At 41.2% G+C, this 18,792-nt stretch overlaps 1 protein-coding gene across 5 annotated transcripts in view; it reads right to left on the bottom strand.

The window, feature by feature from the left end:
• COL5A2 (collagen type V alpha 2 chain) overlaps positions 1–18,792 on the bottom strand; it is a 186,685-nt gene that overhangs the window by 48,833 nt on the left and 119,060 nt on the right. For all 5 annotated transcript variants that reach the window (XM_039495576.1, XM_039495573.1, XM_039495574.1 and 2 more), the window contains exons 11-17: positions 17,374–17,427; positions 15,018–15,071; positions 8,210–8,263; positions 7,425–7,478; positions 4,239–4,283; positions 2,878–2,931; positions 1,700–1,744 (exon numbers count right to left, since the gene is read on the bottom strand). In XM_039495576.1, the coding sequence (XP_039351510.1) occupies positions 1,700–1,744; positions 2,878–2,931; positions 4,239–4,283; positions 7,425–7,478; positions 8,210–8,263; positions 15,018–15,071; positions 17,374–17,427 (360 nt within the window). The remainder of the gene's footprint in view (positions 1–1,699; positions 1,745–2,877; positions 2,932–4,238; positions 4,284–7,424; positions 7,479–8,209; positions 8,264–15,017; positions 15,072–17,373; positions 17,428–18,792) is intronic.

Here is an 18,792-nt window from a genome sequence, read left to right as displayed (position 1 = left end):
TTGGCATATCCAGAACACCTCATCCAGTTCTGGGAGAACACCTTATCCAGTTCTCATGAATCCAAAAACTTGGTTCAAACCCAGACTTGTCACAGAGGTTTCTTTATATCATGTCATAAAGCTACATCTGAGGTGATCAGGCTCAGATGTAGGGGGTTAGGCCAGGGTGCACCACATCTCCAACATACATAATCATGAATCAGCTTATGTACACACTGAAACTTAATACTATAGGTTAAAATGCTGTATCACAAACTTTATGATTGGCCTACTAATTTTTGTAACCAATCCCTGTACAGATCATGAACTGTCCGCGAGCTGTAAGCAAAGCTGTGGCTGCAAGCTTATCACACATTACTCTTCTTACTATTTCTTAATCTACAAACTGAATGTTATTTACAAGGCCACTTGTGAGTTTATGCTTTATCCATTGTTAATCTCAGCTTCCTTACCTCTTTTCCTTACTTCTTGTTGCATTGTTCATGCAAGGCCTACACAGTATCATTAGGGAAGAAAGACTATGTACTTAAACAGTGAAAATTGTAACTTTGGACTAGTGTGCCTCAGACTGAATGAAGATTCAGCATACAGGCATATCACATTTTGTATCAACAGGCAATTACTTTGGCAGATGTTTTTGTCAAGTGACAAGCGCAAAAAAAAAAAGAAGAAAGTATATGTCTAGGGGAAATCCATCAAACATTAATAGTGAGAAAGTATAAATGAGTAAACAATACTATAGGCTCTAAAACTGAAAACACTTATGCATGTGACTAACTTTACACATACGAGTAAACCCACTGACTTCTAGATATTCTTCAGTGGGGTACTCAGATGCATTAAGTTAAACATTTGTGCATAGGTGTTTGTAGGATTGGGACCAGAGTCACCTGTTATATGAAAATCCTTAGTTTTAACTGCCACACTAACCTTTTAATATATTTAAACGGTATTTTCTTTATCTGAAAACTTTTTACAATACCTGTTCTGTATAACAAAACTACTTGTAAATCATGTATTGAAAAGCATTATTATTTTAATTTTTGATAAACTTCTATATAAACAATGTGAGTATTTTATAATAAATTGATCTCTCAAGGAGGCAGTTTATCAGCTTGTAATGTATTTGTGTATGTCTTTCTGGTTCATCAGCTCAGTGTATGACTTCTTCTAAAAAAAGGACTACATATCCTTATAAGTTTTGAAAATATATAGTCCTTATGGATTTGAGGTAGCAAATTCACATCTTTCTGTTATTAGTGAAATTCATTACTTCTAACTGAGATTGGTATAACTTTCTTTGATATCTTTATTTGCGAAGAAAAACAACTTTTTATTAATGATTCTTTATTATAATACTTATTTCTAAAATGCTTAACCTTTTTGCATCTAGGTTCCATTGCATTAATGTAGCAGTACATCAGTTCCCTGAGAGAAGATGAATATAGCACCAGCCTAGTCCCTACTTAAAATCACTTACTTGAGTGGAAGCAAAATCTTAGAGGTTTATTTCTCAGAGCACACATCTCCACAGTTGTGATTAATAATTTTGTGGCAGTATCAGGAATCATGCACAGATATTTAGGATTTGCCTTCAGTTACCAGACTAAAAAATAGCAACAGTTACTCATCCTTCTGGTTAAAGAATGTCTGAAGGTAAAGGAACATCACAACACTGGGAACAAGGAAAGGAACTTACCACTGGCCCAGGCTTCCCTGGCATACCATACGAACCCCGTCCACCCTAGACATAGAGATAGACAAGACACCGTACATTTATAGGAATTCTCTGCTCTAGAATATTAGTGATTGTAAAAGGAGCCAATTTACAACTATCTTTAAATTATACCAGGCCATAAATCCATCACAGAATGGACATGGAAGAGTTTTAGAGTGAAATCACAGCCTGTTGAAGTCAACAGGACTTTTGCTAGTGATTTCAATGGGACCAGGATTTCATGTTTGTTACTGTGAAGAGTAGTACACACTAGACCAATGATTCTCAACCTGCGGGACACTTGCAGCCTAATGAGCACACAGCTGCACCCCATGTGACAGCCTCAGGGCCATACAGGTAGTGTATATAGTGTGTGGATGCATAAAACATTGAGAGCTGTATACGTGGCCCAAAATGGTAAACAGATTGAGAACCACTGCACTAGACTCATAAGTGCCATGAGTAGAGATGTGAACAAAAATTGAAACAAAATGTAAAATTACAGAAATGAAGGGTTTGCATTTCTTTTTCAGAGATGATCCCATACCATGAAATACTTAAGAAAGTTCACTTTTTTGTTTTCAGTGAGACCATTTTTTTCTATTTTGAACTAAAAGGTTACTTTTGAAATTTTCATTTTGAGGGTTTTTTTCCCCACTGAAAATCAATTCGCATCAGAAACATACAATTTCAAATTTTGCAAGTTTTTGTGAAAATGGCTTTTTCACAGAAATTTTACAAACAAAAAATGTAATTTCTGGGTCGCAAAACTGATGAAAAACGTTGTGAACATATTTAACAATTTTGTACAGTTCTGCTCAGAATCCCCCCCTGCATCCAGTTTATTCTTGGCACCTATGTTAATGAAATATAGCAATTAATGTCTAACTTACATATGTTATTGCTTTTTAAAATGTAAATTAAGGCTGTGATCCTGCAAATCTCTACTCAGTTCTTGCCGTAGCCTTGGACTATAAAGGGACTACTTGTGGTTGGGGGAGGGGGTAAATGTGAACATGAGAGTGAGTAAATTACCCACTCAGTAGTAAATCTGTGCAAGCTCAAAACTTGAAAAAAGAAATATGACTGTAATTTAGATAAAACAAGTAAAGCAGAGCAGTAGGGAGAACAGACAGCAGCAAAGCCTCAAATCCACTTACAGGAGCACCTTGTGGTCCAATTCGTCCTCTTTCTCCTGACATTCCTCTAGGACCCTATGGAAAGAGAACAGAAAAGTGCTTTAATTGAATATTCATTGTGTGAGGATAATAAGAAGTGGAATGCAGGAGTTCACTGTTCTTGGGGTTTTTTGTTTGTTTGTTTGTTTTCAGAATAACCATAGTATAGAGCATTTTTTCAGTTTTCTTTTAAACATCTCTGCTTTTTCCTTTGTCTTTCAATAAAAACGTTTCATTGCACTCCTGCTCCAGAAATTATAGAGTAATGAAGTCTGATCTGACACGCCTTACTCACAAGAAGAATCCCATTGGGTTCAGTCTTGCTCCCACTGATGAAATTTAGTGCCAAACATTTCAAAGACAGCATGATTAGGATCACTGTTTTTAATGAGAATACAAGAATGACTAAGAACTACTCATGTGACTAAGTGTTACAGGATCAGACCACTGTTTTTTCTGCTAGTGATTACCCTGGTCTATGGGGCCCATAAAGTTGAAGCAAATCTATGTCTTCGGTCAGCCTTACAAGTTTTGCCCCAGGGAACTGAACTGCTCTGTAATTTCTCTTTTTCCATTTGTAGATGTATTTCAGAATTCAGCCACACAAAGACTAAATTCCCTACATACTCGCTGAGGGTCAATACTCAATCCCATTTTACTATGGCTGATTCACTAATTGAGATCCATTTCAGAGATATTACATTCTGCAAGATAACACATCAAAACCAGATGGCTTTATCTCCACTAATGCTCGTAGTTTTACAGATGCTCTAAATACCAGCTAAGTAAAAGCATTCTGAGATTGCCGGAGAGAAAAGACTCCTCACCCCACATGTTTATTCTAGACACAAACTCAAAAATCCTCTGTCTGTAGTTTTCTTGGCTAATATTTTTCTAACTGAAATAATTTCAATTATTGACTCAAAGTGACCTACTTTGAGATTTTCATTATATTAAAATCTCTTCATATAAAGAATCAGGAAGGGCCCAAAGGGTATAAAGGGGTTAATCACCCTGAACCACAATGGGGAAATATCATATCGAAACCTAATTCAGATTTGTACTAATTTCCTGATTTACTGCAGTTACTGACAAAGTACTTACATGGCCTCAGTTCTGGGGAACAATGGAACACAGCATAGCTCCACTGACTACAATGGAGTTTCACCCATTTACACCAGCACAGAATTTAGCTCTGAAAGACATGGCTTTCAACAAAACTTAAATCCTAAATGCATTAAGGCTCCTTACGACAAAAAATAAGGGATCAGTGTTTGCAGTCTCACAGCGACACGTTAAGCAGAACAGAAAATCCAATTGCAAACATTGCAAATAACACTCACTATAGGGCCTGTTGGACCCATTGGGCCAGTTGGTCCAGCTTCACCCTAGAAATTCAAATGAAAGCACAAAAAAACATGTTAGAGGAAAATGAAACTCCATCTCTTATCACCACCGCTTAAATTTAATTTAGCTATATTAGGGACAAATTTGCATAGCAATGTGTGGGACGTTACATAAATTTGTGCCATTACTGATGGGAAGAGCCATGTTTCTGAGTTCCCACTGAAGCAGAATAAGCTCATCCCTAAGAGATATACTGAATAACGCACAAGTTTCCAAATGCAGCTAGAGAATAGTACCTTCCACTCCTCCCCAAGATATTTTCATGCCTGACCCACCAATCTGCTACAATTATGATGATTTATTATTGAGCACTGTCAGTGTGCTTGACTGCAGAGAACCAGACTGTGGTCAGCTCTTGCATTGGCAAGGATGGGGTGGGTGGGGAAATGCAAGAAGACAAAGACTGACCACAACAGCAGTGTGGATGAGCAAGAACTGTTCACATCCTCCTCCCTAGGGCAGGGAGAGCAATCTAAGCTACAGTATACATGGCTAAAATGCCAACCGACACTTGTGCCCTAAATACACGGGTGTGCTTCTACTGTTGCTACTAATGGCAGAACTGAACAGTGGGAAATTTTAGCAAAAATGTTTTGGTCTAGACAAGATGGATGACACTAAGCTGTGGGGAGGGGGGGGTTAGATACGCTGGAGGGTAGGAATAGGGTCCAGAGTGACCTAGACAAATTGGAGGATTGGGCCAAACAAAATCTGATGAGGTTCAACAAGGACAAGTTCAGAGTCCTGCACTTAGGATGGAAGAGTCCCATGCACCGCTACAGGCTGGGGACCAACTGGCTAAGTGGCAGTTCTGCAGAAAAGGACCTGGGGATTACAGTGGATGAGAAGCTGTATATGAGTCAGCAGTGTGCCCTTGTTGCCAAGAAGGCTAACGGCATATTGGGCAGCATTAGTAGGAGCATTGCCAGCAGATCGAGGGAAGTGATTATTCCCCTCTATATGGCATGGGTCAGCCACATCTGGAGTATTGCGTTCAGTTTTGGGCCCCCGCCCCACTACAGAAAGGATGTGGACAGATTGGAGAGAGTCCAGGGGAGGCAACGAAAATGATTAGGGGGCTGGGGCACATGACTTATGAGAAGCGGCTGAGGGAACTGACCTTATTTAGTCTGCAGAAGAGAAGAGTGAGGGGGGATTTGATAGCAGCCTTCAACTACCTGAAGTGGGGTTCCAAAGAGGATGGATCTAGACTGTTCTCAGTGGTAGCAGATGACAGAACAAGGAGCAATGGTCTCAAGTTGCAGTGGGGGAGGTCCAGGTTGGATACTGAGGAAAAACTATTTCACTAGGAGGGTGGTGAAGCACTGGAATGGGTTACCTAAGGAGGTGATGGAATCTCCATCCTTAGAAGTATTAAAGTCCCGGCTTGACGAAGCCCTGGCTGGGATGATTTAGCTGGTGTTGGTCCTGCTTTCAGTAGGGGGTTGGACTAGATGACCTCCTGAGGTCTCTTCCAACCCTAATCTTCTATGATTCTATGATTCTAAGACAAACCAATCTGCAGTGCTTTGATTTAATAACTGATGATTCATAAAAAATCCCAACTTGTTCAATTTTTTAAAATGGTTGTTTATTGTGGAAAGTAACCAAAATCAGTTCTTCTATATCCACTTAACCAACAGGTTTTTTACCCCCAGGTAACAGTTCCCAACCATCTGCAGTTTCTGCCTTCAGCAGGCTAAAATAGTTTCAATACCATTTAGTAGGCTAGTATGAATACGGCAGGAAAAAAAACAATAAAGGAGTCTGGCACCCTTTTTAAAAGTGGCTTTAACACAACTTGTCTCAATCCATGCTAGCCGGCTAAACAGTATTAAAACTACTTAAAACTAAATCCACTTACAGCTGACCTGCAAAGAGGAAGAAGCAGGTTTGGGCCTGTTTTGCACATAAAGAAGACCAGAAAAGTTTCTTTTCAGTTTGGTTTATTTACACTATAGATAGCTTAGGAGGATTCGATTTTTATCGGCCAATGTTGGTAAATTGGAGAGACACTATATACGATAATGTCAGTAAATGTTGATTGACACTGAAACTGAAGAAAAAATATTATCATCTATAGTAATTGACATGTTGCTTGAGAACTTATTAGAGTTTGATTTAAGGACATTTTCTTTGTAAATTTTAACATATGATGTTGACAATTTGTGTTTTAATGGCTCTAAAATTTTAACCTTTTTAATCTCAATGTCTACTGTCATTAAATAATTATTGTCTGACACACCGATAGCTTCCCTCAACTGTGAGAATTTAAATAGATAAAAAATTAAAGTTTAAACCCCATAATTTTGTACAACTGTGAAAATTTAAAATGCTACAAATTGAAGAAAATGCTTAAAAATAAACCTTGATATTATCTGTTGAAATTATTTAAAAAATCAAATTCTGCCATGCCTAATTATAGATGCAGGGCCTGTCCAAATTCCCAAAACAGTGTAAGGCAAATGCACAAAGCATCTGTGCACCACAGGAATTATCTCCGTGCCAGTTCCACGTGAGCCATTGAGCAGTGCAAAAGTGGCCTGGGATTCAGCTAGAAGAGGATTAATGGGATTTAGTTTAACATGGATCCATAGATCCCAACACTTGCAAATGACACAAATAATCTACAGCCATTATTCTAATGCACAAACTGCAGACCCAAACTGGGGATGAAGATTTCATCTCCCCAATCCACTGGCACTCCTGCATAAAGCCCAAATTCTTCAGCTTTAGGCAAGTTAAGTGGATTGCACAGATAGGGAAATTCCATGCAGTTCTGCTCAGGAACAATGAAATTCTCATGCAAGTAGCATCCCCTAAAACAGACCAATCACATCTATGGAGCTACTTAACAAGTAAATAAATAATCAGAGAAGTTGGTGATCAGCAGAGGAAACAAAGTTTTTTTCATTTTAAAGATCTATTATCTTCAGCTGTTTTTAGCATTATGGAAAGTATGATTAATCAATGTTCTTCCACAGGTTTTATTCTTTGGGCTTTAGGATCCTTTTGGATGAAAGACACTAAAATATATAAACACGACTCATTTGGACACTCCAAGAGCTAAACACTATAACTCCTTTGAAACCCCAAACCAAATTTCATAATGAAGATATTACCTTGGATCCAGTCGCTCCGACCTCACCTTTAGGACCATCAAGTCCTTTGTGTCCCTGTGAGGAGAAATATATAAGTATAAATAAATACACACAAACAATCATTTATGATATTTATTATTGAAATCATCTTTTATTAAAATATCATCATCAGGGTGGATCTGAGCTGGGGAGAAAAAGAAAGAATACACACAAGAAAACAGATGGGAAAAGAGATTTAAAATACTTTTCAAATGAAACAACCGTTTGTGTGAGATACATTTCCTTGGGTTTGTTCCCTCTGAGAACAAGAATCCTGCAAATATTTATAAAGACAATGAGGGGAAAGCTCTGAGCCACCGTAGCCCTATTTATTTCTCCCTGTAATCCTGTTTATTGCTCCCTGAAGTGGAAACCTGGCCACAAACCTTGGTAATTTATAACTGTTCTCTTTCATAAACATATCCAACCCTAGAGTTCCCCTTCCTAGTGCCAGATCTGCCAGCATGATGGGAGAACAGTTAGCCAAAGGTCAGTTTTGTCTCCACTTGAGTTTAATACAGTATTTGCTTACTTTATTTCTTCCCAGTTGCCTGAGACATTTGAAACTAGAATGGACAAAACACTAGAGATGAACCTGCACATAAAGGAAGATGGACTAGGTTTTCTGGCAGGACTTTTCCATCTCTAACTCTCATGATTTTGCCATTACTAAATAGGTCAAACAGTTGACTAGCATACAATAGGCTGATTGAAAAAATTACAACTGTTGTGAAAGATTATCTGTAAGACAGATAGGTAATGCTTACCCTGTGGCCCTTTAGACCTGGAAGACCTGGAGCACCAGGAAAGCCTCGAGATCCCTAAAATAGAAAAACACAAACACAGATAAAGTGACCTAGATCTGTACAGTTGAATACTCTCCTTACACGTCTGAGTAGATACGCTTACTGTTAGTGCAGCTAAGACAGGTCAGGGAACTAAGAAAAAAAGTACTAGGTACATTGATACATATCTAATACACCTTCACCTTGGGGCTATAGCATTGCAAGACACACAGCACGTAACAATGAGGCCACGTGTGATGAATGTTCCTTTTATGGTCACCATAATGTCCTACTGAAGTTTAGAGGTCTCCTAGTAAAAAGCATTAAGGGTTTCCCACTGACTTTACTGGGCTTTGGATCAAGCCCTAAATACATAACGGAAGTAATACAGTAAAAATCAACATCAAAGCTAGTTTTTTAACATAAGGAGAAGGGAACCTAACAAGTTCAGTGGGATGAGAAGACAGCTATAATTTACATTTAAAAAAAGATCAACTGCCAAATTCTAATCTGTCTTTCTCACACTGTGATATGTTGAATCACAAAACACCACTAACGCAGCCTCATAAGCAAACTGCTTCTAAAACTATCTTAGCAACTGTTTGAAAGCAACCTGGTGTACTTTTACCTGTACAGGAAAATGAGGCAAAAAAACACAGAAATTTTCTTTTCAGAAAAGGCCTAAATAATTCCTAGTAAGACAGGGAGCCAGGCCTGTGACAGTATATTGTGTTACTAGGATGCCATATTGTTCACATACATTTGAAACCTGGAGTACCTTCTGCTCTTGGGCCTCAGTTGAGCAAATTACTTATGCATGTGCCCAACTAATTATTCAATCACATTACGCCCATGCTGAAAGTTAAGCTTATGCTTTTAAGTATCTTGCTGAATCAGGCCTTGAGCATTACGTCGGGGCTGTTATCGTTTCAAAGATTACATTTTCTGCTTCTACAGAACAAAGGGGCTCAGTTTCCCCCAAAATGCAAATAGCCAATTAAAGGTGTCATTGCAGTCTCAAAGGTAGGACACCAGGCCTCTCACCCATAGATCTGTGTGCTGCAATGACCTCAGAATGTGTATGGAGAAAGAGGATTTAACAAAGGAAACTGAGGCGCAGAAGAAACGAAGGGGTGAAATCCCTCTACTCCTTACTTGAACTGAGTGTAAAATTAAATTGTCAACATTAGAAAAATGGGATCTCCTTCAACACAAAGCAATTGGGATCAGGTGGGGAAGGGAAGCCCATTTTTGGATGCCTGTGACTTCCCCATCATAAATAAAATGACACTTCCATTTCCTCTTCACTGATTGGAATCGCTGTTGAATAACTACACTGTGAATGACAAACCGCTAAAATGAACTATTTAATACAAAGAACAGCATTTTCTTTAGTATTGTCATATTATATCATAGAGTTTGAAATGTCATGTAATGACATATACCACATCCAATCTAAAAAACCAATAACGCCAGTTCCTCTGTATGTCTGAGCTGCACTCCAACACAGTAGACAGCACTAGTAGCAAAGAGCTGAACGCAGGTCCCTGATCCCCAGCTACTCTCCCACAGTGGAAGTTAGAGCAGCAGGGGAGCTATTCTAACTTTTCCTGGTGGTATAAGCTCTATAGCAGACCTTTCACCAGACAGGGATCAGGCTCATTGATCCCCTGCTGCACAACACCCTCCTCCCGCCCCATTCTCAACATGCCACCAGCAGGCACACCATGCCAACTTAAGCTGGAGATCAGAAGGGCATCTTGCCAACTTTACTTCAGCCAAAGATTCCTGCCAAAGAGTGGAATTCTCCAGAGGGAATCTCTGGCTGGTTTAAGGTCCCTTTGTGAGCTTAGGGAACCAGAGAAACCAGCCCAATGAATGCCATATGTCAGACACACAATATACCACAAACTCATCATCTTAAAATAATTTTTCCCATCATTTATTTTATTAAGTATCTGACTTAATTACTAGTAGCTATTTTTTTGAAAAAACAAAATACAGGAACAGTAAATAACATAGAAAAGGAGAAAAAAAATTAAGTTTATCAAATCTGGTTAGAGAAATCCGTAAAAATGAGCAGAAGTGATAATTAAGGACAAAATTCTAGTACCCTTACTTGCACTGAGAGTACCTTACTGTTGCAGTAGCATTGAAGTCGGTGGCACTATGCAAAGTGCAAATTATTACCCAGTACGTCCACACTGGAGCTGGCAGCAACCCTCCCAGACCAGGTAGACAGACTTGCACTAGCTCAGTTTGAGTTAGTGCACTAAAAATACTACTGGGGACATTGCAGTTTGGTCTCTCAAGGCCACATGATCCCCGGGATCTGAACTCAGATGGCTAGCCTGAGTCTCCACCAGCATTACAGTATCCATACTGCTCAAGCTGAACCGGTGCAAGTTTTCCTACACAGGCTGGGAGTCCCACTCCCAGCTGTAGTGCAGACATACCCCTAGTCTCAAGCAGAGTTTAGGGTGTTGCCTTTGACTTATAAAACTCTTAAATCATCTGGGACCTGCCTACTTGAGAGGTCACCTCTCTCCCCATGATAGGCTGCCCCAACTGGAGCTAACAGAGTTACCCAAGCTGGAGTTTCAAGGCTTGAAAAGACAGCAGGCAGCTAGAAGGATGTTCTCAGTGGGGGCCCTGAAACACTAGAATTCACTTCTTCCCTTTCAGGGCACACTACAAGGACCATTAAATTTTCTCAGACATTTGGAGTGGATTGAGAGGTGACTGTGATCTTCAAAAGAGAGGGATTTAAAAAATGTTTTTCTATATGATTGACTGTACCACACCTGATGGGGAAGGACATTGCCACAGGAAAGTAGCAGTGCTTTATGAGGGATGGGGTTGGAAGGAGGTCAGAAACTTCTGCAAAAAAAGGTGGGTGGGGGTCAGCCTGGCGATGCTGACTCATCCTCTGGGCATGTAAGGGCAGAAGGTTTTACAAGGTGCAAATCCTCGGGTTAGAAGCCCTTTCTCAGGCAGCAAGCAAGGCAGCAGCAGCAGGGAGCAGAGAATCCAGGCATGCAAGGCAGCATGGCTCCATGTAGACACAGAACGGTGAAAGCAGGGAGGAGGGGGTACTCCATAGGGAAGGCCTCTACTGCCGGATAAATGGCTTGGTAAAGGACTTTAAAAGGAAGTGCTGGTTAAAGGAATGGAAGGTGGGTCAGGGCTCCTATGGTACGGCAGGGAGCCAACCCCCCTTTCTTGTAGCCGTTCTATGAATGGGGGTGGATGGTAAGGTCCAAGCCATGGGTTGGCTGGGGGACCCAGATGGAAAATAAAAGGGGGCTGGTGGAAGCCCCAAGTAGTTATTTGAATGAACATGGAGTTGCCTGCACTGTACACTTTTATCTGCCGGATAGTCCCAGATATCTAATAATAAAGTTGCGGCCTGATTAAATCCATATGAAGTGTCTCCTATCCTTCTTCTGGTTTAGCTGGGTAATACCCAGTTTGTTCACTATTGTGTTCCATCAGTCAGGGTTGTTTTAAAGTATTATGGGTTTGCAAGTATTATGAATTGTGTATTTTAGAATTATGTTAAAGCACTTACAAATGTATGACAGCTGGTGCTCTGTATAAATAAATACAGTACATTGATTCAATCTTCCCCCATCTCCTATGTAATTTAAGAGCAATTTAAATTAAGAAGCATCATTTAAGGTCATGTGGCTATAGATATACACATACATATAGATATGCATAAATATGTGGTTTGGAGTGACTGTGTTCCCTCAAAGCTGTTCTCACACTCCAAACTCATTTTCTCTTCTGTGGGTATTTTGGAGGGTTCATATTAGCAGTATCTATTTCATCCTTACAGTGGGGTCATGTAGAGGTCATGCCTAGAACATGGGAAGGCAGTACAAAGCAGCAATGAGCCTGAACTGCCAAATTTTGATTTGGATGTAGATCCAAATATTCCTAAAGTATAGAAGTGTTCTACTTTGTGCTTTTGGTCTGGCACCATCTTTACTATAAAGCATTAATGGATAGTTAAGGAATTTTATATTTATGTCTGCTTACCACATATATGTACACTAATGACCAAAGGCTAATTTGTTTGTTTCTACAACTGCAATTAGTACTTTTAATTTGGGACAATACAGGTTTTAAACCTGTAACTGATGTAATCATTAGAGCACAGAGGAATCGGGTGAAGACTGAAGCCTAATTTTTCCCAAATATGCTCCAGAAATCCTACTGCTTAATGTGGGATTTCTAGAGAGGGCTGAGAAGATGCTTTATGTAGCATATATTTCTGCTTCTCTGAGAAGACGTGTGATGGGGCGTGCTCCCCACACTGGCCCTGCAAGAGCTGAATTAGGCCTGGTGGGCCCAATCAGCTAATGAGGATGCAAATTGAGGGGCTTTAGGCTGGAGACAGCTAATTAGAGAGATGCTCACCTATGAGGAAAAAGTGGGACTTCTACAAAAAAGACAGGAAATTTAAAGCAGAGTGGGCAGCAGGGAGAAGTCTGCAGTCACTCCCTGGGAGCAGCGAGGAGTGTTTGAGGGGCTGCAGAGACATGTTGCCTAAAGTTACTGCCTGGGAGGTGGGAGCGAAGAGACTGGCAAAGCGAGAGGAGCAGGGAAGGCCAGGAGGTATGGAAGCAGCTCAGGGAAAGGCAGCAAGGTGCATGGAACGGACCTTGGCTGCTGTGTACAGAGGTCCCTGTGCCAGAACCTGGAGTAGAGGGTGGGCCCAAGATCTCCTGCCAGCCACTGTGGGAGTGGCACTGTGAGGCAGTGAAGCAGAAGACCGCCTGAGACTGCTGGAGAGCAGGAACCTTGATACACTCTCGCCCGGAAGGGAATCAGAATAGGGACCTGACCAGAGGGCTGAGTAATGAAGAGGCCAGCTGAGGCTCCTGAGACCAAGAGAGGGGCTACAGAGGAAAAACTGCCAAGGTGTAACGACTGGAAGGAGCATCGACCTGACTGAACTGATCCCCAGAACTGCTAGGAAATAGCACCATCCAGCAGGGAGTAGAACAACCCATCACAAGGCATAACCTGAACTACCAACTACTACCCTCTGCAGCATTTGCACTATATATTTAGGAGCTCTTTCATTCACCAACCATGTGCCCTTGGAAATATGGGGGCTGATCCTGGAAAGTTTCTCCTGGGGCACTGAGCACCAAATATTTCTATTAACTCCAATGTGAGCTGAAGTGCTCTGCACCTCCTGGAGCTGCTCAGCACCATGCAGGACTGAGCCCCTAGTGCACAAGCCACAGCATGAGCTGAGCCGATGTTTGTAATGCTCATATGAGTTCTGGGGAGGAATTCTACATTGTTGCATGTGCTGAGGCAAAAATGACAATAATTCTTTCATGAAATTTCACATTAAATCTATTATCACTTTATTTCAATCAGTTTTGTGCTTGTGAAATCCAGCTTTCCCATAGCAGTTTTGTAAAGTATATTGAGCACATTGAAAATGTAAGTTTGTACATGTTAGTACTGTACATCAAGTGAATACTACGTAATACATATGCGAACAAGAACATAAAAGGCTCCAGACTATTGCCTGCTCAACTGTGACAAACACAGACAATTGAGAGGTTTGAGGGGTTTTTCCTGACTTTTTTTTCCTTTTGTGTTTTGTTTAAAGAGGTCCAACATCTCCTCTGAGACTCTGAGTAAAAATGCCTCTCTGGTAAGTATGTGGCGCACACACAGCCAATCAAAGAACCGAAAGAAATACCATGTGAGTAGGACAAACCATGCAACTTCCTCCATGTGACCAAACCTGCTTGTAACCTTAAATGCATTCTAACAAAGCTACCTCAAAATTATCAGAGACATACAAATGGTGCAAATTATATTAAAATGTGTGTCCAGCCTGGATAAGACTTTTGCAAATAGAAATTCCCTCTGACAAAACTACATATTTGCAGAAGCATCTCAAACTCAAATGTTCAGGATGATATTGAGTACTTTGATTTTCAGGTAGAAAATGACATACAGATTTTCCCCGTCACTACTGCCTGCCATTGGACATGAATGCAGCATGGAGGAGAATTCAGCCTTAGCAGCAGATTTTATATATGGGAACAAAGACAAAAATTATCTTTAAACAGGAGTAGCTCTTAAACTGGCAAGCAAACACATGACTAATAAGCCACATATGTGTGCTATGTACCCAGTTTGCCCTTACCTTACACCTTGAGTTGTTATTTACACCAGTGCAAAGTGGTGATCATTCTGATCTGGTACCACATTACCCCACATTGGTGTAAATGACAACACAAGTTGCTGGGAAATGTTTGACTCACGCTCGATAGATCATAGTCATCAACGGTGTAAATTCATTGCTGCCAAGGATGAATTTCGCCATACGGCAGCAGATGAAAACGTTATTGGCTGCATGGGATGATATTCTGTATCCATGACATCATTCTAGCACAAGCATTCTGGCACAGCTGTTATACATTTATAGGTTTTACATTTAGTTTTAGAGTTCTCTGAGATGGTGACTATGGATAAGAACATATGTCTATAAGAAGGTATACTGACCCCAATCTTAGATCTGGTCTCCTTTGAAGTCTTTTAGAGGCATTGTGGGTCTGTAAAGAACCCTCAGGGATAACCCAAGACAATCATTGCTAAAATATAGCATTGTATTAGTCCATTAGGAAACTGACTACAAATGTATTAAAATAGTAACTGTCACTACTTTGCACCACTTTACTAAAAAGAAAATATATATTTATTAATGCCACAAACAGTATGTCTGCTAAACTATAAGTTATCATGGTCTTACTGTAGATCCTGGGAATCCAGTCTCGCCTGGTTGTCCTGATCTTCCGGCCTCACCCTAAAAAACAAAAAAAGTGAAGATATAAAAAAGTCAAAAATAAGTTACCATATTATCTCTCTCTCCAAACTTCATGTTCTCATTCAACAAATCATCTTCATCTGTTTTCTCTCCAGTAACATAAATTAACTACACTCATGTCCTATAATATCTATTGAATTGTGCTGACTACAGTAATAAACTTGATTGCTACATTTATTAATGTAACAAAATTCTTACGAAAACTCTGGAGGATTGGGCTTAAAGTGGGTCTAAAGTGTACTTCAATGTCACTAGATGGCGCTGCAGAATAGTTTTGCTCTGGGTTAGTAAAAATGTAACCTTTTGTAATGATAATTTAACTTTGTTCATAATCTAAAAATTTTCTGCGGTAATATTAACCTACAGTGGTTTGGGCTTTAGCTTGGTAACTTTCCTTGACTCTGTGCAGAAGTCTGAATAATTAAGCATAAGTCGCTGAAAGCATTTTCTGTGCAATTTGAAGGCGAAAGAAAACTGGCTTGAATTGAGTAAGTGAACTTTAAAGAGGATTGTTTACAGTTAGCCATAGCCACCAACCAAGCAACCCTTTATTTGCATGAATTAGTTATAAAGCATCCAGGGCGCTAGACTTAAAGAAGCTAAAAGGATTCAGGAAAAGGAAAATTCTAGACATAGGTGGTGTGACATTACACATTATGAAGGAAACTAATGGACCTCTTAGGAGTCTGAGCTCTATTGGCTTCAGTGGATTAAGCGCTGATCCTTTCCTAAGATTCCTATTGCTCAAATTATTTGTACTGTATAATTGCCACTAAGGGAGTTCATTATGTTTTCACCAAATAGAATGTATTTCCATAACATTAACTGACGTTTACTTTTAACTTTACCACTTGTTAAAATTAAGTGCAACAGTCATGCTGTTACGAACACAGATACGTGTGCGCTACCAGAAAATCCTTCACGTAGTAGTATGGGGTTACAAATTGATGGCAGAGGGATCATAGAATCATACCAAATTAGAGTTGGAAGAGACCTCAGGAGGTCATCTAGTCAACCCCCTGCTCAAAGCAGGGATATGTTACTCTAACACAGGGGTGGGCAAACTACGGCCCGCAGCCATTTGAAGCCGGCCCATGAGCTGCACCAGTGGCTCAGCTCCGCTCTGGCTCTCTGGCCAGGTCGCAGGGTCAGGGACCGCACCACGCAGCTCCCGCAAGCCAGCATGGTCCCTCTCTGGCTCCTACGCACTCCAATAGGAGCTGCAGGGGCGGTACCTGCAGATGGGGCAGCGAGTAGAGCTGCCTGGCTGCGCCTCCACATAGGAGCTGGAGAAGGGACATGCCACTGCTTCCGGGAGCCATTTGAGGTAAGCGCTGCTCAGCGCCTGCACCCCTGAGCCTCTCCCCATGCCCCAACCCCCTGCCCCAGCCCTGATCCTCCTCCCACTCTCCAAACCCCTCAATTCCAGCCCGGAGCACCCTCCTGCACCCCAAACCTCTCACCCCCAGCCCGACCCCAGAGCCCGCACCCCTTCCCGCACCTCTGCCCCAGCCCTGATCCCCCTCCCACCCTCCGAAGCCCTCGATCCCAGCCCAGAGCACCCTCCTACACTCCAAACTTCTCATCCTCAGCCCCGCCCCAAAGCCTGCACCCTCTCCCGCATCCCAACCCCAATTTTGTGAGCCTTCATGGCCCACCATACAATTTCTATTCTCCGATGTGGCCCTCGATCCAAAATGTTTGCCCAGCCCTGCTCTAACACATCACAATTATAACTAATGGTTATCGCATTCCTTCATTTTCAGATGTGGTTAAATCTTGAGGAACAAATCAAATGGTTTAAAAATAGCAACAAATAATGTCATAGATCCAGATCAACATTATTGTGGTCCTTTTTTCTCCTTAACTGCCCATAGTGCTCCAAAGCTTTTCTTAAGAGAGAGAGCAGAGGGTGGCTCAGGTTCACTATTACATGGGAATCCTGGTTTTGATTTCAAACAAGGCATCTCAAGCTGAGGGCTAGCAGGGCAAGGAACATTAGGAAGATGCTTCATTTAGCCCTGTGGGGGAGTAAGTGCTTTGCATAGCTCACCACTGGCCCCACAAGATAAAAAAGGGATATTGTTGACAAGACAGAAGTCTTGTCGTCTTTGGCAGGAAGTTAGTAGCTCTGACACTGGAGGTGAGTAGCAAGGTTACAGTGAAAATGAAATGGATAGAAATAATCAGAACACACACTTGCACTGGCCAGCAACTGTACACGAGAAGCCTACATGTTTTATTAAAAGTAAAACAAGGTACAAAACAAAAAAAATCGTACATCTTCACCAGGTTTGCCTGGAGGTCCTTCGGGGCCCCGAGCACCAGCTGGACCCTAGTAATTAAATACATCATACATTAATTAATCCAAAAAACAGTCCCCCAGAAAATAAATATATTTCATTCTGAAAGGTCATTTTATAAAGACAACAAACAGTAGTGAAGATTTAATTTTCAGCAACATCATAATTCTTATCCCTTCTCAACCATTCTATTCCACAATGCCCTAGGAAAGAGACACTAGGCTTTGAATAAAATGTGGGATGAATTCTATGAGGGCGAAAGTGTATTTTAGTTATTCCAAAATCGTAGTCAGGATCATGAGCAGGGGCCTTTTAGAGACCTTACACACTGAAGTCAGGTGAAACTAATAGCAATATCCACTCTCTTGGCAGGCAGTGAGGGCTAGTGATTACAGCAGGGTTCGTGAAGTCTGGCCTCTAGTTCTGATTCTGCCCATGACCTGGTGTGTGACCTTGGGACCATCATTCTAATCTTTGTTTGTTTGTTTGTTTAAATCACCTCACCAGCCATGCAGGGATACTAATGCTTACTCACCTTCAAGTATTTTGAGATCAGTGGATGAAAGGCGCTAATCATTAGACTCACAGGAATAGAAGGGATCGCAAGGGTCGTCTAGTCTAACACCCTGCCAAGATGTAGGATTTATTGTGTTTAAACCAGTGGTGGGCAATGAGAGCTGTGGGAAGCAGCAGCCAGCACGTCCCTGCAACCCGCCACTTCCCGTAGCTCCCATTGGCCGGGAACAGCAAACCGCAGCCACTGGGAGCTGCAGGGGGCCATGCCTGCAGACATTCAACGTCAGCAACATGTCTTGTGGCCTGCAATCAGATTACCTTGATGGGCCTCGAGGTTGCCCACCACCGGTCTAAACCATCCAAGACGGATGGCTATCCAGCCTCTTTTTGAAAACCTCCACTGAAGGAGCTTCCATGACTTCCCTAGGTAGTAGGTTTCATTGTCCTACTGTTCTTACAGTTAGGAAGTTATTCCTGAAATTTAACCTAAATCTGCTATGCTGTAATTTGAACCCATTGCCCCTTCTCCTGCCCTCTGTGGCAAGAGAGAATATTTTTTCTCCCTTTTTTTTATGGCAGCCTTTCCAGTAGTTGAAGACCGCTATCATGTGCCCCCCTTAATCTCCTCTTTCCCAGACTAAACATACCCAGGTCCTTCAGCCTTTGCTCACATGGCTTGTGTTCCATCCCGTTGATCATCTTTGTCACTCGTCTCTGGATCCTTTCTAGTTTCTCTATATCCTCTCTATACAAGTGGTGACCAAAATCAGACACAGTACTCCAGATGAGGCCTGACCAGTGCCAAGTAGAGCGGTACTATCACCTCCTGTGACTTGCATGCTATGCCTCTGTTAATACATTTGCTTTTTTTGCAACAGCAT

The sequence above is a fragment of the Mauremys reevesii genome, linkage group 11, assembly GCF_016161935.1.
Source record: "Mauremys reevesii isolate NIE-2019 linkage group 11, ASM1616193v1, whole genome shotgun sequence".
Classification (NCBI taxonomy): Eukaryota; Metazoa; Chordata; order Testudines; family Geoemydidae; genus Mauremys; species Mauremys reevesii.
Note: the sequence above shows the minus strand (reverse complement) of the source record. Positions and strands in the feature narration are given on the sequence as shown.